A 25140-nucleotide genomic window follows, 5' to 3' on the forward strand; every position below is an offset into this window, starting at 1 on the left:
GTGGCAGGCAGAGTAGGGTGTGATGGGAGCCTGCGCCAGATATTTATCGCAGCAGCTAATGAACGACGGATACTGCCATGTTGCTCAGGCATCGCCCGGGCCCTGGCTCCCAGCCCAAAGCAGCAGTGGGAACCGCCGTCCGATGTGAGTCTCGTCTGTGATGCCGGGCTTGGAGAACGGCAGGATTTTTTTTTCTTACCCCCTTTGGGCTTTTTTTTATTTAATGGAAGTTTTGAATAGCGAGGCCCAATTCACCGTTGCCGTCAGACAGGGTGGCAGCTTTCCAGCGAGTCGAGTTCTGGCCCGGCTTCTGTCACTTTGAATTGCTGAGGCCGAAGCTGGGTGGAACACACACACACAAAAAAAAACCCTGTATAAATAAATAAATAACTGTGCTCACAAAGGGACATTCGACGACATCCTGTAATTGAGGATCTCTGCAGGGATTTTTGGCGCCGGAGGTAGAATTTGTCTCACTGGCTGCTTGGAGTGTGACCAAGCAAACATTTGCTCATTCTTTGTTCTCGTTGAGCTATGGGCCTGTTATGTGCCTACCGCGAGCTGTCCTTAATGAACAAATTAAGCGGCGTTATGTATACTGTGCGGTATTTACGTCGCTTGAGGTCGTTTGTGGGCGTTCGACTCTTGTTGTCGAGTCAAAGCGACTTCCTGTTCAAATTCATGGCCCACCGATGCTCATCGCCAATGGTGGCACTGAACCAGCATCCTGGTGGAAACACCACATTGCTATGGCCGGGGCCAGTCTCACCATCTAAACATGCCACTGATCTCGATTTAAAGCTTTCGTGACTGCAGGGATTCATCTTCTTGGTTCTTTCGGTAAAGTCACGTAGAAGGGAAATAATACATGTAAAATAATAAAAATAATTCTCACGACGTTTCGGCTACAACGCTTCGGCTACAACACAAGCAGCCGTCCTCACCTGAGGACGGCTGCTTGCGTTGTTGCCGAAACGTCGTGAGAATTATTTGTAATTATGTTTTATTTTTATTATTTTATTATTTCCCTTCTACGTGACTTTACCGAAAGAACCAAGAAGATGCCACTGATCTCCCACAAAGCGATACGCAAATTATTTCGGAGACCGCAAATTGGGTAACGAGTGTGGGTAAAGGAACGGCGTATAATATTGTGGTTGCTGAAAACGCCTTAAATAACCCAGATGGAGAAGTAATAATCTACGCAGTTGAAGCAATTTCGGCGCCACTAATGCAAACCTTTGCAGAATGTGGCACGATCATGTGACATTGTTACGCGTTGTTTTTGCGCCAGCGTCGGCGGAGAATAATTGGAAGCAGTAAATTGTTTCATTTTAATTTTCCTTTCGCAAAGTATGCGTGCTAATGAAGGGAACCCATGAGGTGCTTAGCAAGAGGCTGGCTGCTTGCCAGGCTGCAGGAAAGGGAGCGTGGTTGCCTGTCACTGGCGTGAACGCGTGATTGCTGTGGGCTTGCCATTTTCGTGAGCGTGTTGCGCCTAACCTGCATTCCTAATGCGTGTCCCTGCTTTCAAAGTCCGTGGAGAATAACTCCTTTAAAATTTAAATATATATATGGAAAAGTCGGTGTATTCAAATGGTGTTTTCTTTTTTTTTATGGATTTTGTTGTTGTTGCATGTACCGTTTTGTATTATACGAAGGAAATGTGGGATTTAAAAAAAAAAGTACACGTTGTATGTAGTTTTTTTTTTAAAGCACCATTCGCTGGATAGCGTGGTCAGATTTTAGTAGGTAAGGTAAAGCGTGCTTTACCAGCTGACAAATGTAAAGGTGCAGTCCTGCAATTGCTTTCTCACTCCACTGCTGGCAGAACGACCTCCAATCGAATCGGCTCTGAGAGAGCCCCTTTTTGAAAGTGTTTGGACTTCTCTTGTAGGCTGGCCAGACCTTTTGGAAAAGGTGGGAGGACTGACACTTTACCCCATCAGGCAGTAGGGGGAATTAAAGAAATGTATCTCCATTGTTTCAGCTGCCACGCCCGGAGATTGAACTGGCGACCTCTGGCTCGCAAGTCCAGTGTGCTAAGCGTTACATCCACGGTAACATCATAATATTATGTTTCGATTTAAAGCTTTCGTGACTGCAGGGATTCATCTTCTTGGTTCTTTCGGTAAAGTCACGTAGAAGGGAAGTAATGAAATAATAAAAATAAAACATAATAAAACAATTATTATGTTTTATTTTTATTATTTCATTACTTCCCTTCTACGTGACTTTACCGAAAGAACCAAGAAGATGAAATATTATGTTTGTGTATATATTGAGGAAGCATCTCTTCCCCATCAAATAAGCACGGAGCTGTGCTTATTTCCAGTAATGGCCCTAATGTGCTGGTATTGGAAATGCTCCATTCTTTATGGGATGGGTCTTCTCTTCGTAGGATAGCCACCATTGATTTCCCACCTACGATGGGCCGAGACGACCCTCGACTGGAAATGTGAACTCTCAACTTTTCCATCACGAGTCAAGTTGCTCAAGCCGCAGCGCCACCCAAAAAATCCGATCGAACGAAAACGTTCTCAATAAGAATTGCTTCCAAACGCAATGCAATTCATAAAATGGTAGCTGAGTGAAATGAGTGCATTTCAAGCATGGGTTTTTTTTTTCTCCACATCTGCTTCATACCGGACTCTTCATCAATTCACTCTTGGACGCAGGCCTTCCCATGTCAGTTGTGGCGGTTGAATGGCCATACTTCACCAAGCTGGTCAATGTGGTTTGGCGTAGAGGGAAGTTTGCCTAGGAATGGTTCAGATATAATTTGCCATTCGAGTTAGGCGTGGCCAGGACTCGAGCCCAGGTCACCGTGTCCGCAGTGCGCTAGCTACTACACTATCACAACAACGACGACGACCTCCATTCGTCCCCAAGTTGCGGTGACGTCCCCACGGCGCTTGTGCCAGGCCAGGTGCACTCCGTGTCCACGCGAAGTGTCGGCGGCTCGCTTGCTGGCAAGGAGGTCACGTGGCAGCCCCAGGTTCCATGGGTCGACTGACTGAGATGACTGGCAGATGCACTGCCGATGCTCGCCACACGGACACACGCTCTATGTGGCTGTATGTGTATCGCCATCAAAACGGCAGCGTTAAAACTGCTTCAGAGATTCAATCTCCGGGCGCGGCAGTTGAAAACATTCTGCCTAGCTTCTTAAATTACACACTCCCCGCCCCCGCCTCTGTCCACCCAGCGGTATAAATCGATCCACCGTAGTTAGCCAATCGATCGGCAGGTGGTGTCTGACCAGCATAGAAGAGTAGGCAAAGCACCCCACTTTTTAATATATATAGAGAGAGGGTGGGGGGGGGGCGCTCTCTCTCGAGCTCGTCCGTGCGGGGTCGCTTCTGTCGACAGCGCCCCGAGTTGGGCGATTGCAGGGCCGCACCTTCGCCTCCAGCTGTGTGCCCTGCCAGAGAAGCGTACGGGGAGTGCCGGCATCGCAGTGTCCTCCACCCGCATGCGCGCGGCTGTTGGAGGGAGTCCAGAGGCCGCCTGTCAGGCGCGGGCGCAGTGGGAAGAGGGGGGGTGGAGCAGGCAGCAGGAACCACCCGGGGCTCCAGGACACGTTGTTCCCACCGTGCCCCGGGCCCCCCCCCCCTCTCTGCCACTGCCTTTGTTTTTGGGTGTTCGGGGCAGCGGTTCAGAGTTGGTGAGAGTTTATTCCTCAACAATGCTTGTCAAGGAACGTGAGTAACGTCTCTGTGTTGACTGACTAAATCTGTCAGTCATCGCGGTCGGTCAACCCATATGGCACCTGGGTCTGTCTCGTGATCTCCTTGCCAGCAGCGAGCCTTCGACACTTCACGTGGCCTTAAAGCGCACGTAGCCTGGTACAAGCGACGTCACAGCTACTTAGTGACGAATGGCGGTTGTTGTTGTTGTTGTTGTACTTGTCCGTTCACTCCTGTCTGCGGAGTCGAGATAAGATTGCTGAAATGTGGCCAAATTTACTTTACCTTCCGTTGAGTCATTTCCCTGCCGGCTGCAAAAAAAAAATCTGACGTATTGCGGCTGACTTGAATGTCTACGCCAGGCGTACGTTTCGAGGCAGTTGATTATTATTTACGTGCATGTCCAACGCATCGTGCAATTTTTACAATTGCCCTCGCATTAAGTACTCGGGAATAACAGGTCTACGTTGCACAAATGTGATTTGAAAAAGAAATAACAGCAACGTACCTGCAATGCAGCGTCTAGTAAATGTTTCTCAAGCTCCACGTGAAATGACAAAATCTGACAATTTCACGCGACAACTTCTGAAGAGCGACAGCCTAGATAATACGTTCTGAGGATATCTATGCCAAGTGAAAATCTGCCAAGTTCTCACAATACGTTTATGGGTGAGCCGCAGCGACGCATTCAAGGTCACGCCTCGACCATAGCCACATCCTGTCGGATTACAGGGCGCTCGGGGCATGGTGTAGCGATGATATGCTCCTCTTGCTGCACTTGATATGTTGGTAGGCGAGTGGCGATGATTTGACTCGTCGACTTAAAATCGATTCTCATGTGCACGTGAAATGTTGTGTACCACACCTCCGAGATCTGGTTATTTACGGTTGTGTGAACTCTATGGGGTGGAAGGTGTCGTCGGGGAGGATAGACCACCCAGGAGATGGAGTGATGAAATCAGTTCATGTACATGTGCTGGGTGGAATATTACATGGCAGGATTGTGAGAAGTGGTGGTGGTGGTAGCTTGGGGTAGCTTTCAACCATGGCTGGTGCTGACGACGAAGATATCAATGACAAAATATGCAAACAAATGATACATCCTCCCCCATGAACCTATGACATCGTCGCTTCTGAAACCCCCCAAAAATTGAGAAACAATAAAAACGACACTTTATAAATAAGACAAAATTATTTTCTTGAATGGAATCGCAACCCCGAATCACATCCCAGTAGTTTATCAACCCTCGCCCCTCCCTCTCCCCCCTCCCTCGCGGCCACAGAGAGCGAGGAAGGTGTTAGCGGCACCCCGGAGGAGCCCGAGGAGGAGAGCTCCGCGGTGACCAGCGCAGGCAAGTTGCCGTCGTTCTGCGTACTTCTGCACGGCAGCCTCAAGGTGGAGGGCATGGTGGCTCTCGTGCAGCTCGGGTAAGCAGCGACACCCCCCCCCCCCCCCCCACGGAAGGGACACGCGCCCAGAGAAGCAAGCGGGTCTCGCTTCCACGATTGTGCTCTACGGCTCTTCGACGTGTTTTCGGGTTGAGCCGCACGTACTGGGAGATTGTCCGGGAGCTCGTGACAGGAGAAGCTTCCGGCACGTGGGGGAGAAAATGTCAGCCGTGGTGCTGAACGAACATGCGGTGCTTTCCAAACACACGCCGGAGGGAGCGACGAGTGGGCGTTGTGTTGTCGAGGGGCACCACGGACGTGAGTTTGAAGCTTTGTCGTGGAGACGGGGGGCGGGGGTCACTCCCCGTGGTGCGACCGTGACGTCGTAGCACATCGTGACCTCTCTGACGTCGCCATGGTATGGCTGCGTTACACGGCTAAGTGTTGCGTTGCTGATACTTGAAGACAGGGAGAGCGTCATTGGGGAAACCACGCTGTCCTAATAATCTGTTTACGCTCGAGTCATCTGGTATAACTGCACCGTATTGGTGGAACGGTTGTTCGCGAGGTGTGCGATGTAACCAGCGATGAGTTTGATTCCCAGCCAGTTTGAGTCCTCTCCCTAACTCATCCGCACTGACTAGCGTGGTGAAATACGGCCAGAAAATCCTCGTGGCCGACATGGTGTGGGGAGTCTTTTATCCAGCAGTGAATTGACAATGGAATGGAATAAATTTATGTTACTTTAGTCACAGCTGCATCGTGAGATACAAGTGAAACATGTAAGACGTATTTATACCCTCAGTGAGAATTCAAAGCGACTCCTGGATCTTGTGCAACTTCCATTCACAAGTGTGACCCAGGATAAGTCATGACATGCACACACGGAGGGGAATTTGAGACCTCTAATAGCGGCTGCGCATTGCTCTGTGAAGCCAAAGCCAGGATTTCAGAGGTCAAATTGAAATGTTCTCTTTACAGAGACTCGATTGAAAATTGCAGCACTTCTGCAATTCGATATTGTTTTTGATAATTAAACCAAATTACATCTATTAGTTCCTTTGGGCAGCGACTCGCTTTTAAAATTCACACTTGCTCAAACAGCTGCCACCACCACCAAATGTTAATCTCTGGACAACAACACTGGGCCCCGTGAAACAGTTCCAGATGGCCGTCTCTGTGGCAGGTTCAGGATTCATTCGATATGTTCAGCTCTTTCTCTTGCTCTCTCTTTGAAATGACAAGACATCAAGAACGTTACATTGTGTTTCTTGAGTCTGGAGTTGGTGAGAGATATTTAGTAATGGTAAAGGACATAGATGCATGGTCCGCATTCCATGAATAACGGTGATTATATTTCTTACATGTGTGCATGTAAACTAAATTACTAAACTAAACAATTTTTATTATACAAGGTTAGGTCCTACTGAGCTGTATAGCTCTATTTCAGAAGTGACCTGGTCATAAATGATAACTCAACTAAGTGGCATATCACGTGATCATTTACAGCAGCCAAATTTTCGAACGCTTGTTTCTAAAAATGTGGAGGGAAAACCAGAGGACCTTGAGAAAAATCCACGCGACCACGGGGAGAGCATGAAATCTCCAAATATACAGGTGTCGGTGTCAGGATCGAACCCACGACCCCCTGCATACCAGGCGAGGGAGTTAAAATCTCCTAGCCACCGTGGTGCCCCGTGCACATTGGCATGGCTCCTTGTGATGTTTCATTATAAATCCGATAAGTGAAAGCAGTTGCAGTCATTTGACCATGCTTAGTGTGCTGAATACACACACACACACACTGTTGTGTCTTTTATAAAATCTGCAGGTAAATTCGCAAAAAATTAAGCTTTAAGTAATTGCCACGTCTTTTCCTTTAATCTGCATTCAAATTACACTTAATCTCGAACAGCAATGCTCTAGGCAAAAGCCACGCAAATTCTCATCCCTAAACGGTATTATTTCCTCTTCGCGCCATGTACGGCAAATGCAACTCCGTATAATTTTGCCAAATTCGTGCTCAGCAGCCGTTTAGAATGGCGCACCTGGCACTGGGTCGACGCACGCTGCGCTCAATCACCGGCTCGCACGGGGCGAGGTGCCTCCGTTGCTCTGTGCAACTACATACGCCGCGTGCCATCTGCGGACATTATTTTCACCAATATATACACACACACACACAGATGCTTTACGTGCGACGTTTATTTCCACAATCGTACTCTGAACAAGTGCGACGAGTGCCGTATGATGGTCTTCCTCCCTCTCGGGCGTTGGCCCTGCTTAGCAAATTTCAAGCCGCAGTTTGGGCAAATTTGGACGGCTTCTTGCCACCGCCTTCAATGATGTAAACTCTGCCGCTCCCTTTTGTGTGCGCGCTTTTCTGTTTTTCATGTCACAGATCCCGGCTTCATACTCAGTCCCCAGAGCGACGCATCCCGTGTTTGTCGCCACGCCTGCTAGAAGACAACCGCGTGTCAAAGGCGTTATTGGTGGAAGTGCTTTTGATGGTCGTTTCAATTATCTTTTCACAGAGCCACGGGTACCGCGCGCTCGCGTGCAAGTTGATTTTTATTTTCCAATTATAAAACAGCGGCTTCCACCAGTTTCATCTTTTGTTATCGGCCAACGGGCCATTAGCGTTGACGGGGAAAAAACTTTTTTACGTTACTTAATATGCTTCTAAATGCGCGCAAAAACAAATACACGGTCGCAATAAGCAGACGTTTGTTTTGACGGCTTGGCTTATTTGCGCAGAATTATATGGAGCCGATAAGCCTTTTTTAATTGCATGACACTGCTTATAAAGGGATTATCCAAGCATAAAAATAATCTTCCGTACAATGCAGCTGCTCAAGCTGCTTTTTTGACTTTCGGCCAACTCCCGATTGTAGCTGCTGGTGGCCCCTCTCGAGGCAAGGGGTGGCACCGGATGTGGCCTCTGCACACGCTGAGCAAATGCGCCCTTCTTTAACGCCGTCTGTAAATGTTGTCTCCATCCGAGCGTATTTAACGAGTAGGATCTCCCATTTCGCCGTATCGACCGTCGGGCTGAGTGCTGTTGGCGAGCACCTATGAAGGTTGGCACCGGGGTGATGTGGCCAGCGCTGGCTTTTTCTGTCAAGCACCGGTACTTAAGGCTGAGTCCACGTAGAGGCCCAAGACAGGTTTGATACTATGCGCGGCCGATGCCGTGCGTGGTTAGGAATCAAATCACTGCCGTGAGGATTGTAGTGCAGTGTAATAACAAATGCGTTTGCCGACACAGAGAGACACACAAGCGGTTTATAATAAATGCAGTTTTTTTTTATTTCCCATTGCCTTTAAAAAAAATTCCTTTCACGTACAGCCTTTAATCCATCCACTGTTGGATGAAGTCCTCTCCACACCGTATCGGTTTTGCGGGTTGCTCAACCATTCTTCACCACACTGTTCAGTGTGTAGAGGGCGGAGGCCAGGACCGGTTCAGATAACACTGGTCAACACACTTTTTCTGGCAAAAGGTATTCCAACGGGTTTAAGGTAATTTTGGGGTGCTAATTCCAAATCTGGCATCAGTTTTTGTCTATCACATCAGGTTTTTGAGATATCAAATATTGCATTTTCAATAAAAACTGCAGAAGAAAATATTAAATAAATGTGGATATCTACATAAAATTATATTATAAACACACTATCCTAAAAATACAGCACCATATTTTAACACTAAATCAGTCACTGACTCGCAACAACTTGCAATCATAAGTGACAGAATTAATTTCGGGTAAAATCAATGAAAATGGGGTATACCGATAGCATAAAAAGTATAACCCGTAAAAACAAAGTTTTTCACTATAAATCCTTTATATGCGTGGCGGCTAGAGTCCTCTCGTCCTCTGGCTTGAGATGGCTGCCACCTATGGGTCAGATGATTGCATTGCACTATTAAGCAATTGGTAATTAAATATATTTTTGTCCTAAAAAGTGTAAAATTTTGGGAAAAAAATTTCACGAACATTAATTGTCACGCAAAACGAGTCTGTGTGGAAAATGTCAGCTCGATTGGATCACGGGAAGTGGGTTAAACGACCGAAAGATTTGCACGGTCCTAAGCAAGCAAGCGAACTTAATATAAAGGATTTAAAAATGAGATGTGATAGAGCAAATCTGAGATCAGATTTGGAAACAGCACCCTGAAATTAGTCTAAAACAGCTGCAAAATTCCAGGCCAGAAAAAAATGTTTTTTTTTGTTGACCAGTGTTATCATTATCATTAGTCGTGCCTGGGAGATGAAACTTGGGTCGCTGTTTGTTGGCAGCGCGGTGCATTCACCGCTGTACCACCACTCCCACTCCATTGCCATTCGTGCGGGATTTTAATTTTCTTTCTGTCGAAGTCATTGAGGGGCATTCCATATTCTTTTGTACAGCCGACAATGAACTGTCCAATTTGCTTGAGCTGCATGGCACGATATGCTTTTGTAGGCTTGAAGCTGGAGGCTTGACGCTGCCCTTGTACCATCTGTAGCCTCATAAAGCCGTTATTAGAATACTCGTTGAGCATGAATGTGTAATACGCCGTTTCCAGTCTGCTCTGACGTTAGATTTTGAGTCGCTAATGAGTCGCGCCCAGGACTTCCATGTTAAGAGGCCTAATTATTAAATGTGCAAAGTATGAATTGTGCCTGAATAGAATTTGGTTCACGGACTGTTTCTCCACTTTTCTCGCTTTGAATGTATTCATGACAACACGGCGCCGCATGTAACTTGTCGAGCTGTTTAAAGTCTGGGACAGTTGGAGCCAATCGTCACGTAGGTTGCACCGCATATCTCACGTGTGGCTACGGAGCTAATCACTCGTAATGCACCGGGTCTCATCAGATCTCTTCGGCTAAGTGGGCTTATGCCTGGATAGTGCTTGAGAGGGGGTCCACCATGCATCACACGTGTGAAAGACTGTGGGGCTACACGGTGGGCAGCAAAGGGCAGTGCAGAAAATCTGTCATTGGACGTACGAATTCTAGATTTGAAGCTTTCGTGACTGAAAGGATTCATATTCTTAGGTTTTTTCAGTAAAGTCACGTAGGAAAAAACCTAAGAATATTGGACGTACGGCCAAATAACCCCCACGAAGAGACTCAAGTGTTGGCCGACCCTAATCCAGCCAGTAAATTGTGCAATGTGCATCTCCATGTGCGGCACCGTATGTCACTTCCAATGCACAACGTCAGTCCATATCCGCGGCCTTACAAATTGCACACGAATGGATGCAATGAATATCACGTCGCGGTCTGCTTTTCGCTTGCAAGTTTCAGATTTACTGCAATACACCCGTCCTCGGACGGGCTTAAGGCTCGTTAGATGTTATTCTGCATTGCACAGAATAATTACTGGAGCTATTGAATCGCAGTGCTTTATCTTATTGCTGAAGGATTCCGCTGTGGTGTGATGGTCATGGTGCCGCTGGACGTGCAACGCAAAAATTGTCAGGTTCGATCGCCAATGCGCGGGGCAGTTGTATTTATGTATGTTGAACTTCTTTCGCACCGTACGTAGCCAACCGTGATAATCGGTTATAAATGGCTTCAACACAGATGGTCAATCCGTAGGTCTCGTGCGGTGGCCCGGGGTCACGTGTGTGCACTCGCACCTCTTCCAAGACCATTGGTCAGTGTGGAAGAGTAGGCCAAAATCCCCTGGGGGGGGGGGGAGGGGCTCTAGAGCTCCCTCGAGCCGAGCTCCTCTAACACTGGCGTGAGCATGCACTTGCAAGGCTGTGCCTTAACCTTGATTTTTATATTCCTATTATATTTCCTTTGTTGAACCGCCGCATGTCTCACTTGTGAGTCTTCTTGGTTCTTTCGGTAAAGTCACGTAGAAGGGAAATAATAATAAAATAATAAAAATAAAACATAAATATTTCCCTTCTACGTGACTTTACCGAAAGAACCAAGAAGATGAATCCCTGCAGTCATGAAAGCTTTAAATCGAAATTCACTTGTGAGTGTTTGACAGTGGGGAGAATCTCCAATTTAGTCGAGTACAAATGTGTATTATAACGTAAAGTGTTTACGCAGTGGCGGTGTAGCGATGCACCACTTAATCGGATAAAATAGATTCTCTTTGCCGATGATATCGAATGGTGAGCGTAAATATCTACTCTTTCCCACTCATAGGCCTCACGTAACGTGGGTTCACGTGACCCCTGCAGCCACTGGAGGCTGCTATATTCACTTCAGGAAACTAAAAAAATTAATTTGGAATTCAATCTGGACCCAACATTGCGACAATTCTTCAAAATCACGAGGGAATTGTCACAGGCCTATTAAGCGGAATGTGCTAATTAAGCATTTTAACACCGATATTGCACGTGTTATACTGTATGACAATTTTTCATGCCCTAAAGATTTATTGTTCAAACATTGGTTTTAATTACATTGTTGAACTTATATATATATTTTACATTGTTAATCGTGTTTATGACTTCTTTATTGGTAATAATCTTTATGAGACCGGATGGATGACTTCCCAATTGTTTTGCAAATTGATCATTTGCTGTCATGTTAATGGTAAATATATGACGACTATGTTATGCTTCCTATTTACCATCCTACCGATATAATTACCGTTGAGGGTCAATTGTAAAACATTTGAAAGAGTTGAATCCTATTTATGAAAAGCATTCATATCACGACTAAATATAACGAGGGCTGTCATAATGATAATTTAAGATGAAAACATGAAGCAATATTAGCCTATAAAACAACGTAATCGTCACTGGCTCACACCACTGCTTGCAGTTAAAAAAACACTCTAGTTTTGAGATCTCTATAGAGCCCCTCTCACGATGAGTTGGCCTACTCTTCCACCACTGGTCAGATGTCTGCAAGAGATGGGAGTACCCACACCAGCGTACATTATTTTTGTTTCCGAAAATTGTCTCTCCATGCTCAATCAGCATTGGGCATTTGCTCATCATTACCATTGGTAGCTTTAAACTGGTGGTGGAAATTCCACATTGCTATGGTGGATGAATGGTTTTCCAGAGGACGAAACACAGTTGTCTTCTCCAAAAAATCGATACCTATTTTATCGACTCTGGAGGCGTGATGGGCTGATTTGACCTCTAACCATAACTTGAACTTACGGTCTTGTAATTGCGATTCAAGGGCTCTGCCAACAGTGGCATCTGGCCGGATGTGATACTTCAACAGAAATGTTGTAAGTTAATGATGGGCATGTTGGCACACACAAGAGCACATTTACATGTTCGAACAAAAAGCACGACTTCAATTCCCCACGGTGTAGCACCGTGTGCGCTGTGTGTAACGATGATCGTGCGCAGAGGGCTCCTGGCCAGCTGTGATGTGAAGCATTATTCTTGCGGAAAAGAATATTCCCCGGTGGACAGTGGATCTGCGGCCTTCACTACTGGTGGAAAGGTTAAAGGTGCGACTCTACAATCCCTGAAAATAGTTTTTCCCCTTTTTTCTGGCAACAGAACAGGTGTTGAGATGTTCAAACACCAAACTGAAACCTTTTGCAAGGAATCATGTCTGCATTAACCACAATACTTGTGGTCAGAATGCAAAAAAAACACACTCTGATAATATATGCATTGTCCTTGAAACTGATTGGTCCACACCAGAGACAGCTTTCTTTCGAGCCTCGTCTCTAACAGTGTTAGACCAGAGGACGCCCATCTGACATCACCACTGGTGAAAGGGCTTTGACTAAGAGTGAACTCTAAAGAGCACCTCTTGGGGTAATTTTGGTCTTCTCTTCCACGCTGGACACGCTTCCCCGCCACGCGCAACCTCGGCACGTCGCGTGTGGCAGGTGTAAAGAGGTGGGAAGGTTACGGAGGAAACTTGCCCTTTTTGTTTCAACTGCCTGCGCTGGCAGGTCGAATTGAACCGATGACCTCCGCATTGTTAAGTCCAGTGGGCTAACCATTCGACCACGGCAGCGTTGCCTCAAGGCAGGTACGGACGTTACATTGATTTTGCGAGGGGCTTGGCCTGGAGGTGTGCCTCTGCGTCGCAGCGAATGCGGTTAAGCTGCAAATCGTGTTGAGTCGCCTGGGCTCGCTGCCCGGGTGTCGCCAGCGTGTGCCCACTGGCAACGCACAGGGGACGGGTGGCGGAGAGCTTCCAGCAGCTTCGAGGCTTGCACTGATCGTTCGTGAAAGCACGTGTAACCTGAACAAATGTGTCGTGCCACGTTGGATGAAGCCCTAAGACGTCTGCAAGATTCGAGCTTGTCTTATGTCAGGAGGCTCATGGAAACCATTGATTTTTTTTTACATTGTTCTAATCGTTTATTACTTCAAGTGTAACACGCTTGTTTTTGACCACTGCGCTCTGGGACACTGCAGATAAGCCATTGCCCCACGCTTGTTTGAACACGTAATCTTTTTTTTACACTTTGACTACTCCTGTCGAGACAATGTTATTACTTTGTCACAGCATTTATGTGTTAAAAATGCGTTATTTCATTGTAATTACGTCTCACAATGCTATTGTTAGATACGTGCCAGTAATCCCTCTATGTTTGTGTTGCCTTTTAAGTATTCGCAAATGCAACGTAATTGTGTGCTGAGGTCATGGTCCAAATTAGATAAATGTGAAAATTAAGCACGATAATTAATTTTCAATTAACACCTCTTCTCGCCTGGGGCCTGTGCTTGCATGTTAAAGCGAGACGAACTTTCTCAATGGATATATCCAGCCAACATTTTTTCAAACTTAAAAACGATTCACGTGCACACTGAGTACAGGCGTGTCTCGCTTAACGAGCAAGGTGCGTTCCGCGAAGAATTGCTTGGTAAGTGAAAACTCGTGAAACGATCATCGTTCTACCATTAAAAGCTGAGCTACGTTTCATCCCCAAAATGTTCCACTCTTGAACAACTTCTTTTAATTCTAGATTATGCAAATAATAATTTTAAAATAAGGTGTTAAAATATCAAACGTAACACTTGCCACACATGCAGAAACACTGTTTGTAGGTGTCTGTCCTCAGCTTCTGCAATTTAGTCGCGACGCCACCCACCCAACAAAGACAAAGATCCCCCATATAGCCTTCACAGACTGTAGGGGCAAGTGCTGTTAGCGAGCACCACGCCCGGCCGCCTTTGTCTCCCTAGTTGCAATGTTTACACATCACACTAGGTACTCATTTGAGGCTGAGTCGACCTAGGGGAGGCCCAGGACCGGGCTCAGATAATCGTCACTGGTGTTGGCCGTGAGTGGCAATCGAACCCTGGTCACCAGGTTCGTAGCGCAGAGCGCTAACCGCTACACTACCGCTCCCCTATCCAACACCCACCGACCCACATCCCCCCATCCACCCACGTCCCCCCCCACCCAACCCCCTCTCCCAAACGACGAAACACGCTGGCAAAGCACAGCTGGTGAACGAACAGCGGATGGCCGCCGTGCGCCCCCTGCCGCCACGGTGCGCATTCCATCGATTGGTCTCCACTCGCTATGCGAACATTTTGCTCGTTTTGTGAACAACTTGGTATGAATTAAAAATTGCTCGTTAAAGGGAATTCTCGTAGTAAGAACGCTCGTTAAACGAGACACGCCTGTAATTGAGTGTGAATTTGTTTTTTTATACAGGCACACCGTAAAAAACAATAAAAAGAAATGTGTTTGATCAATTACCGTACTTTTCTTGTTTTGGTATCAAACGGGTTGTGCAAAGGTAAAGGTGCAGCCCTACAATTGCTTGCTCACACAACTGCTAAAGGGCATTTGGCCTACTCTTCCAATACGTACCATTTACCCCACCACAAGTGACCTTGACATTGCTACCCATTTATACTGCTGGGTGGACAGAGGCGAGGGCGATACGAGAAATAAGGCACCATTCTTTTCACTGCTGTGCCGGGAGATTGGATCAGTGGGCTCACCATTACACCGCGGGCAGCATCTTGCTGTATGTAATGCGTCGTGCTCTAAATATCGTTATTACTTGGTTTCTCAGAAACAAGTGAGCTCTTGGAGAAGAAAGTATCATTGTGTCAAGACAGCAGCAGGCTCAGAAGTATTATGGAGCAAATTTCAAGTTCTACATTACGGTGCCACGCTATGTAACTGACCCTTGTGGATGTTTCTTTGTGGGTGGCCGTGCTATGTTGGGGGGGGGGGGGGTCTACGTTGTAATTTATGAGTCTCTTGGTATCTTAATTATAATATTACAACTCTAAACCCAATGTTGAATAATAATAGTAGTAGGATACAAAAAAATATATCAAATCAAAGTGCCACCCTACTTTATGAAGCAGATAGACCATTTCTATGCATTGCTCATTTCCATTGATTGCCCTAAGCCAGTAAAATACGCTGCCAAGCTTAGCAGTGTTCATTAGGACGCTGTCTTTCCGACAGCTCTGTTCTTCACCTGAGGACGGCTGCTTGCGTTGTGGCCGAAACGTCGTGAGAATTTTATTGTGTTTTTTTTATTATTTCCCTTCTACGTGACTTTACCGAAAGAACCAAGAATACTAAGCCAGTACATCGTATAAATTCCGCAATATCTTGGTGGGGATCCAGTCTGCCCAAAGGATGACCACTTTTGAGCTTTCCATGAGGAGGATGGACTGAGTTGGCACATGACCAGCATTCAACTTGTACCCTTTTATACGAGCCGAGCGCTCTGGTCTGGGTTTACGCGCATTAAACAAAATATAAATATATACACCTTCTTGGTTCTATCGGTAAAGTCACGTAGAAGGGAAATGATAAAATAATAAAAACAAAACATAAGAAAATAAAATACAAATACAATTTGTATTTTATTTTATTATGTTTTATTTTTAAAGAAAATACAAATACAATTTGTATTTTATTATGTAAATTTTTATTTTATTTTATTATTTCCCTTCTACGTGACTTCACCGGAAGAACAAAGAAGATTAATCCCTGCAGTCACGAAAGCTTTAAATCGAAATATATATACACTTTAGTGTTTCTTCACTGGGAACACTGCGATACCATTCCTCGCCCAACGTTAGGCAAAACCGAAATGCCATATACACAAGCACATTACGTCCAAAGCAGAGACTTATGGCTTATTCACACGTAAGCGTATTACACACCTCAACCAAGGCTGTCGTGGCAATGCTGACAGTGGCACATAAAGAATTCTAGATTTGAAGCTTTCGTGACTGCAAGGATTCATACTCTTAGTTCTTTCGGTAAAGTCACGTAGGTAAAAAATGAAATAAAAAATAATAAAAAATAAAAACAATATTTATTTCATTTTTTGCACATAAAGAACCCTGGCATCGGCTTTTAAGCTGGGTCTGAAGGTGCCAGAAGTGGGGCACTGCGTCTCTTTATAAATCACGTGCGCAACTCGTTACGTAACACAGCACTGGTGGATGGGGAATAGCCCACAGGAAAGATGAAGTTCAACTACGAACGATGGCAAGTGGGACTCGATTGTTCACCGAATAGCAATTTCAACAGCATCGTCACCAGCCATGGTTCTATTCGCCGCCGGATGAAAACCTCCCCGACACATCGCAATCTCTCCTCCGTCTCACATTGCAGCAATCCATCTTGCTCTTGCGCACGAAGTGAGTTTGGCTTGTTCGCTACTTTGGCTGCCACTGTTATTAGTCTTGATCACGGGCAGACATCCCTTCTCGCGACACGCATCGATCGAGGGATTCCACGATTGCGGGAATTTGATTGCTGCGTGAAGACTTATTTAATAGGTACACTACGTATCTTCTGCAGTTTATACAATATGGTCCAAGAGCTTTACTTTTTTTTTCTCGTACTGTGGAAGGGCAGTTAACTTTTCCATTGTGACATCTGGAACATCCTCTGTTCGTCTGAAAAATATTTAGCAAACAGCGCTTTATTGTTCATCAGTTACTGCAAAGCATGTGCGTTGGTTCTCTCGGTATAACATTTATTTTTTATGTTGAAAAACTGGTTGAAATACAATCGTTAACGGAAGTGCATTAAAAATAAATCATAAAGGTTTTGTATCTTCATAGATGTGCCAGTGTTTTCTTCAAAAGCCATTTTTTTTATAATCCGATAACATTTTTGCACTTGCAAAAAGCAGTCGTGTCTGTTGCTAATCTTCGTGTCCTGGTCCCCAGCATAGCACTGTAGAATGATCACGACCGGCTTAAGTCCATCAAACAAGTTTGAGTAACGCCACACGATTTGAAGCTTTCGTGACTGCGAGGATTCATACTCTTAGGTTTTTTCGGTAAAGTCACGTAGGTAAAAATAAAAAATAAAAATAATAATAGAAATAAAATAATAAATCACGACGTTTCGGAGGCAACACAAGTCTCCGTCATCAGGTGGGACCGTCACAGCTAAATTTACTGTATCAAATTCAGCTGTGACGGTCCCACCTGATGACGGAGATTTGTGTTGCCTCCGAAACGTCGTGATTTATTATTTTATTTATTTTATTTATTTTATTTTTATTATTTATTTTTTCCTACGTGACTTTACCGAAAAAACCTAAGAGTATAACACCACACGGTCAATGGAGCGGGCAAGCACGAGGCTGAAAGAGAGAAAAAAATTGCCTTGGGACAGACCTTCCTGCTTATCGGCGTTTAAACACGCTTATAGCACTACCGCTGCTAAATAACCTAACAAAATGCTCGCACGAAGCGATAAATTACCGAACGATTGCCATCGATGTACGTCGTCGTCTTCTGAGTTCCGTGATTCGCGTTCAAAGCGAGAAGCGGGTTTCACCTGGACGCGAACGCGACGTTGCCTCCGTTTTGTGTGCGCGTGTCTGTGACAATAATTGCCACGGAAATCCCTGCGCTGAGGATAATGTGCTCTACCTATGTTGTTGTTCACGCGTGAGCGCTCAGATTACATTAAGAGCAATTGTTGTTATACACTAGACCGAGGGGCATATAATTGTGTTTATGCATTATTCAATTTTGGCGACGGACGCGGCTCTCGTGATGGAAATCTTGTTACGTGAGCCTGGCGCGTATGAAGCGGTGTTTGTATTGCATATCAAGAGGCGTGCGAGATAAAACAGATACAACACATCTCCTGGCTCTCTCACACAAGGTGGTGGTGGGGTGGGGTGGGGGGGTACATCTTAGCCTAGCTGCTAAAGTGGAGAATCGTAAGCATGAATAAGACTTGGGACGCTGAAGTTAAACCCAGATACGCATAATGAGAGCTCCGTGGCAGTCACCCACAATTCACCCCTAGAGAAACACGCGCGTGTGTGTGTGTGTGTCACCTACGTGGTCAGGGTAAAGCAGTCGCGTGGCTACGCACATCATACGCTGGGCAATGGAGTCAATGGACTCGTGTTTGCATAGACCGCAATACCTGCAGTCATAATACAAACAAAAGAAAATAACTCTGATAATGTGTGCACTGTCCTTGAAGTTGATTGGTCCACACCCGAGACAGCTTTCCTTAGAGCCTAGTCTCACATGGGTTGGACCAGATGACGCCAAAGGGTGTCAGTTTTGTAGCCAGATAGAAGGGTAAAAAAAACAATTATCATATTTTTACTGGCAAATGAGGTTCCCATAGTGTGAATGGACTCATCACATGGTTGTGCCCATGATAGTTGGCGTCAATACACGGCCCCTTGAGCTACTTTGGGTCTGCAGCTTGTGCTGGGTTTGCTCTGCGGGTCCGCGTCACCGCCACTTTGACCGAGCGTCAAAATGGCATTTGTCCTTCCACGTGGTAGTAGTACTGGTAGTAGTAGTAGTACTGGTAGTAGTACTGGTGGTGGTAGTAGTACTGGTAGTAGTAGTACTGGTGGTAGTAGTACTGGTGGTGGTAGTACTGGTAGTAGTAGTAGTACTGGTGGTAGTAGTACTGGTGGTGGTAGTACTGGTGGTAGTAGTACTGGTGGTAGTAGTACTGGTGGTAGTAGTACTGGTGGTAGTAGTACTGGTGGTAGTAGTACTGGTGGTGGTAGTACTGGTAGTAGTACTGGTCGTAGTAGTACTGGTGGTAGTAGTACTGGTGGTAGTAGTACTGGTAGTAGTACTGGTGGTAGTACTGGTGGTAGTAGTACTGGTAGTAGTAGTAGTACTGGTGGTAGTAGTACTGGTGGTGGTAGTACTGGTGGTAGTAGTACTGGTGGTAGTAGTACTGGTGGTGGTAGTACTGGTGGTAGTAGTACTGGTGGTGGTAGTACTGGTAGTAGTACTGGTCGTAGTAGTACTGGTGGTAGTAGTACTGGTGGTAGTAGTACTGGTCGTAGTACTGGTGGTAGTACTGGTGGTAGTAGTACTGGTGGTAGTAGTACTGGTGGTAGTAGTACTGGTGGTGGTAGTACTGGTAGTAGTACTGGTCGTAGTAGTACTGGTGGTAGTAGTACTGGTGGTAGTAGTACTGGTCGTAGTACTGGTGGTAGTACTGGTGGTAGTAGTACTGGTAGTAGTAGTAGTACTGGTGGTAGTAGTACTGGTGGTGGTAGTACTGGTGGTAGTAGTACTGGTAGTAGTAGTAGTACTGGTAGTAGTAGTACTGGTAGTAGTAGTACTGGTGGTAGTAGTACTGGTGGTAGTAGTACTGGTGGTAGTAGTAGTACTGGTGGTAGTAGTAGTACTGGTAGTAGTACTGGTAGTAGTAGTAGTACTGGTAGTAGTAGTACTGGTAGTAGTAGTACTGGTGGTAGTAGTACTGGTGGTAGTAGTACTGGTGGTAGTAGTACTGGTAGTAGTAGTACTGGTGGTAGTAGTACTGGTGGTAGTAGTAGTACTGGTAGTAGTACTGGTAGTAGTAGTAGTACTGGTGGTAGTAGTACTGGTAGTAGTAGTAGTACTGGTGGTAGTAGTACTGGTAGTAGTAGTACTGGTAGTAGTAGTACTGGTGGTAGTAGTACTGGTGGTAGTAGTACTGGTCGTAGTAGTTCTGGTGGTAGTAGTACTGGTGGTGGTGGTGGTAGTAGTACTGGTGGTGGTGGTGGTAGTAGTACTGGTGGTAGTAGTACTGGTGGTGGTGGTGGTAGTAGTACTGGTGGTAGTAGTACTGGTGGTGGTGGTAGTACTGGTGGTAGTAGTACTGGTGGTGGTAGTAGTACTGGTGGTGGTGGTGGTAGTAGTACTGGTGGTGGTAGTAGTACTGGTAGTAGTAGTTGGTGGTGGTGGTAGTAGTACTGGTGGTAGTAGTACTGGTGGTGGTAGAACTGGTGGTGGTAGTAGTACTGGTAGTAGTAGTAGTACTGGTGGTGGTAGAACTGGTGGTGGTGGTGGTAGTAGTACTGGTGGTAGTAGTACTGGTGGTGGTAGTACTGGTGGTAGTAGTACTGGTAGTAGTACTGGTGGTAGTAGTAGTAGTACTGGTGGTGGTGGTAGTAGTACTGGTGGTAGTAGTAGTAGTACTGGTGGTGGTGGTAGTAGTATTATTACTACGAGGACCAACAGTTGTACAAGAATGAACAATTCACCCCCCCCCCAAAAAACCCCCCAAAATCTCCGTTACGCAGAGACCTGTGTACGGCACCGCTTTACACACAAAATGAAATCCCCAGTCCTGTGGCATGTAATGATTGCGTGGCCCCCTCCGTTCATTTAGATATATTGCATCTTTAATGTCGCCCCCCCCCCCCTAACCCCTTTAAAGTGCCTCCGTCATTACTAATGGAGTCCTTTAAAAGCAAACTAAGACAAATGGAGGTCACGCAAAGGCTGCTTCGGCAACGCTTTGTACACACCCACAAGGTGCTAATGTGGGCTTTAAGGAACCCGCGGACCCCGCTCCTCAAAGAATATCCCCACGCTCACCGACGCAGTGCGCTTGTTTTCAAGAATCACGACTTTTGTTTCGTCTTAACGAAGAAACAACAGACATTCGTGTGCGCCCTTCGGCTGATGTTCCATTTTCCTGATGGCGGTCCACGCTTGTGCTGTCTGCCAGCAGACAATATAACTGGTTAACGCAAGGCCCGTAGCCATGAAGTCAACATTGGGGGGGGGACCAACTCTTCCAGGGGGTCTGGTGCCCCCCCCCCCCCCCCCCAGAAAAAAAAATCTCAATTTAAAAACTAATTTCCTGCCATTTCTTGCCTAAAATATATGGGGGAAAATTCACTAACACATAGGATACAATAATGTCTAATAGTGTATTGTATTATGCTCTGTTTTTTTCTATTTTTACCTTTTCTTGTTTCGTTGTATGTAATGGCAGAGATTAGGGATTAATAAAGTACAACCATCACCGCAATCATATAAACATAAATACATTTTATAGCAATATATTGAGGGGGACATTTTGAGCATATTTGCATATTGTAGGGGATGTGTCCCCCCGAATATATATGATAATTACAGCTCCAAATTAAGTTTGATAATTACGACCTTGGGTTAACGCATCCTCTCTGTAGGTGGTGCATTGCTGTGTCTGTATTCATTACAACGTTCAGAATATCCAAACGCATTCTCAGCGTTTGCATGTAAAGCTAGTTAATTGCTATTAAAGCCACAGATTAGTCTTATAGGGAAGTCCATCTCAGTTGTATGGGGAAGTCCCGTCTCATAAAGCAATAGACATGTCCATATTTGCATTCTGCGGCTCGTTATATAACAGCTTTCGATCTTGTTCACGAACTTGCTATCCCAGATTTTGGCTATCCACGAATCGCATCGGAAACTCTGTATGACCGCATTTACTTAATAGATTATTTATGTTTTCACGTAAGATAATTAATAAAAAAAGACGTTTTCTTAGGCCTGTACCATTATCCGCGAAAATTTCTATTCACGAGGCATCTCCGGAACGTGTCCCTCGGATCTAACGGGGGAATGCTGTAGAGGTTGGAAATTACAGTTCAATGGAAACACGGTCTGTGTTTTCCTTCCTTTCATAGTCAGTGAATCGGCAAGGAGCACCTTTGTTCTTGCTACATAAAGAGCTCAACAGAAACTTGACATTTAATGGCAAGGCGCAGCTGTAAACGGGCTGCGACACATTGGAGCCCAGAGTTCATTCCTCTTGATGGCTTGAGGGGACTTACAAGAATGTCAGGTGGAAGGCAGATGAAGCACACAAAGAAAATAAATTAATCATGATTATCAACAACCCTGGTCTATCCACTGCTGGATGAAGGCCTCTCCCCATTACCACCATGCCTCGTGTTTCTGCGATGGCACAATCTATCTCGCTCCTATGCATGATTACTCTATCTCCGTGGTAGTTGTCCTCTTGGGCATGTGTCCTTTTTTGGTTATCATTACAAGTCTTGTCTATTGGCCATTATCTGAATGTATGTATATTGAACTTCTTTCGTAACGTACGTTGCCAACCATGCTAATCGGAGGTGCGGTGGAAGGATAACAAACTAAACACAAAAATCAGCTCTAAAGAAATGAGTTTTAAATCTAGATTTAAAAGTGTAGAGCTACAGTGGCTTCCTAATATCGCATGGAAGAGCGTTCCAGACGGCCGCAGAAGCGCATCTGAAAACACGCAATGCAGTGGCCGTCTTTGTTCGATGGCTATCCAACAGCCGCTGCGAGGATGACCGGAGTTTGTGTGATTGTTTATGTTCCTTGACGAGATCAACAAGATATTGTGGCAAGCACTTTGTGTGTAATGAGTAATGTAAGGTCCGTTCTTGCAGTGTGTCCTGCACAAGCCCACTTACTCTTTCTAACGGTCAACTTTATACCTCTAATTTGTATTTGTTTTCTGACCCACGCTTGCCCATTTCTGTTTTCTCAGTCTCATCCGTAGCACGCATCTCTGGCGTTGCTTCTTTGCACACTTTTCATGAATGTTTTTTTAATTTTGTCAACAGTCTATGCTCGACGAGTTATCGACATCGTTCACCGCAGCTTCGTCTTCTCAATCCTCACACGGTTACAACAAGATGCCACCTTGGAAAATGGCACCGTATCATTGCGTGGGTGTTTTGCACGGCCCTAGTTCCTACTGCTGCTGCTGTTGTTGTTGGCTGTCGGGGTCGGGGTGGGGGGGTGTGGGCGGCTCGCGCCTTATGAATGGGGCTGTCTGGTCGGCACGGAGCCGCGTCCCCTTGGCCACCGTGGGAGCGGCGGCGCGAGAGCCGCGGGGTCGTGGTCCCGGCGTCGTGGAGTTGGAGGAGGGTTGGGGGTGGCGAGGCGAGGCGAGGCGGACAGGGTCACCCGCAGGTAACGGCGGGGAGAGCGACGGTTGCGACGCCAACTGCTTCTCTAAACTACAACTACAGAGCTCGACTTGAGGCTTTCGTGACTTGCAGGGATTTATATTGTTTAGGTCTTTCGGTAAAGTCACGTAGATAGGTTTCAAATTTATAAAAAATTAAAAAAACACTGTGGTGTCAAAATAAAAAAAACACTGGTGTTTTTTTTACTTTACAGAAAGACCCAAAGATTATAAAATTATGTATATATTTTTTTATCTATGGGACTTTTTTGGCAATATCAAAACATGCTGCAAAATAATAATAAGTTTTACCCTCTCTGGCAATTAAACTTGTTTTGAAACGCAAAGGCATCTATGTGGTTTTTGAACATCTTAACACCTCTTTTGTTGCCAGAAATGGTCAAACCTATTGTTATTTTTCAAACTTTTTTAATTTAACCAGGTCAGGCCCACTGAGCTAGCTATCCAGCTGTTTTTCAGAAGCAACCTGGCCACAAATGATAGCTCAACGAAGTGGTTTTACCACGTGGAAATTATAGCAGCCAAATACTCTAAACGCGTGATGTTTATTCTAAATGTGGAGGGAAAAAACGGAGGACCCGGAAGAAAAATCCACGCAACCACGGAGATAGAGACACCGCAACTCCAAATATGCAGCAGCAGGCGTCAGGGTCGGCATCGAACCCACGGCTTCCTGTATTCCAGGCGAGGTAGTTAAGAAAGTTACAACAACAAAGCCAACGAGTCGATAGGAATGCACAGTACTGTATAGGAAAGGATAGCAAGTCACTAAAATATATAAAATAAGGAAATAAGTACAAATAGCAACAATACATCAAATCCTGCCGATTTCCCAACACTGAATGCAAACTTGGGCAAGGCAGCAAAAAACAACAGTCCCATGATAAGTTGGATCGGCTGATTTAATCCTCAGCAGGAAGTTGTTATTGGGCGGATTCTATGGACAACTTTACGTCTCCCAACATATGCGTTAATTCATAAATGGGAAGAAGTACATTACCCGGGCAACTGCAAGCTGATCTCCCGTGTTGCCCCTTTGGAATCATTAATGAGCTCTGTTTCAAGGGACTACATTTTTTTCCACTGCTTTCTCAAAGTAACGTAAGGAGAGCTTTCCAAGAAGCTAGTGCAATTCTCCTGACGATTGATTTGTTGTCATTAGCATCGATAACATTTCCCGTAAGCACAATATGCTTTTAATGTACAGTTCATTTGAATCTCTTTTTTTCTCAGACCGGGTCATATTATATTGAAATGCATTTTAAAGAAAAATCTACTCTTGTAACACATTAGCAATCCTTTCACTATTTTACTGTTTCGTTCGTGCAAGTTGCGTGATTAGACCACATCAACGTTTCAAAAGAAACGGATGAGAGCACCACAGAGAAATCAAACAAAAACAACGGTGGCAAACACAACCTGACCTGGACTGGGCGACAGTAAAAACACGAGCTCCCCACATCAGAGAAAGTCCAGGGAATGGCCACAAAGCTGTCCAAAGCACCACTAAAAGGGCCCACTGAGCTATGTAGCTCTTTTTCAGAAGTGACCTGGCCACAAATGATAGCTCAACGAAGTGGCTAATCGTACGCAAATTTATTTCAGCCAAATACTCTAAAGGCACGTTTCTAAATGTGGAGGAGAAAACCGGAGGTCCCAGAAAAAAAATCCACACCACCACGGGGAGAACACGCAAACTCCAAACACACAGGCGTCAGGGTCGGGATCGAACCCACAAACCTCCTGTATGGCAGGGAAGGTAGTCAACATCTCCCCACGGTGGCCACTCGAGAAGATAATAAACCTAAAATAAAGATTCAAACCGCATGTTTATAAATAACGGACCTTGTTTATAATACGTACAGTATATAGGACAACATTTACACTATGAGACCTCCTTTACCAGTGGCAAAATATAGCGATAGGTTTTGACC

At 45.4% G+C, this 25140-nt stretch overlaps 1 protein-coding gene across 5 annotated transcripts in view; it reads left to right on the top strand.

Moving 5' to 3' along the window:
* The window catches only part of LOC144954281 (integrator complex subunit 14-like), a 98762-nt gene that overhangs the window by 30940 nt on the left and 42682 nt on the right, over positions 1-25140 (top strand). For all 5 annotated transcript variants that reach the window (XM_078884814.1, XM_078884806.1, XM_078884822.1 and 2 more), the window contains one exon: positions 4973-5117. In XM_078884814.1, the coding sequence (XP_078740940.1) occupies positions 4973-5117 (145 nt within the window). The remainder of the gene's footprint in view (positions 1-4972; positions 5118-25140) is intronic.

This window comes from Lampetra fluviatilis, chromosome 3, assembly GCF_964198595.1.
Source record: "Lampetra fluviatilis chromosome 3, kcLamFluv1.1, whole genome shotgun sequence".
NCBI lineage: Eukaryota > Metazoa > Chordata > Hyperoartia > Petromyzontiformes > Petromyzontidae > Lampetra > Lampetra fluviatilis.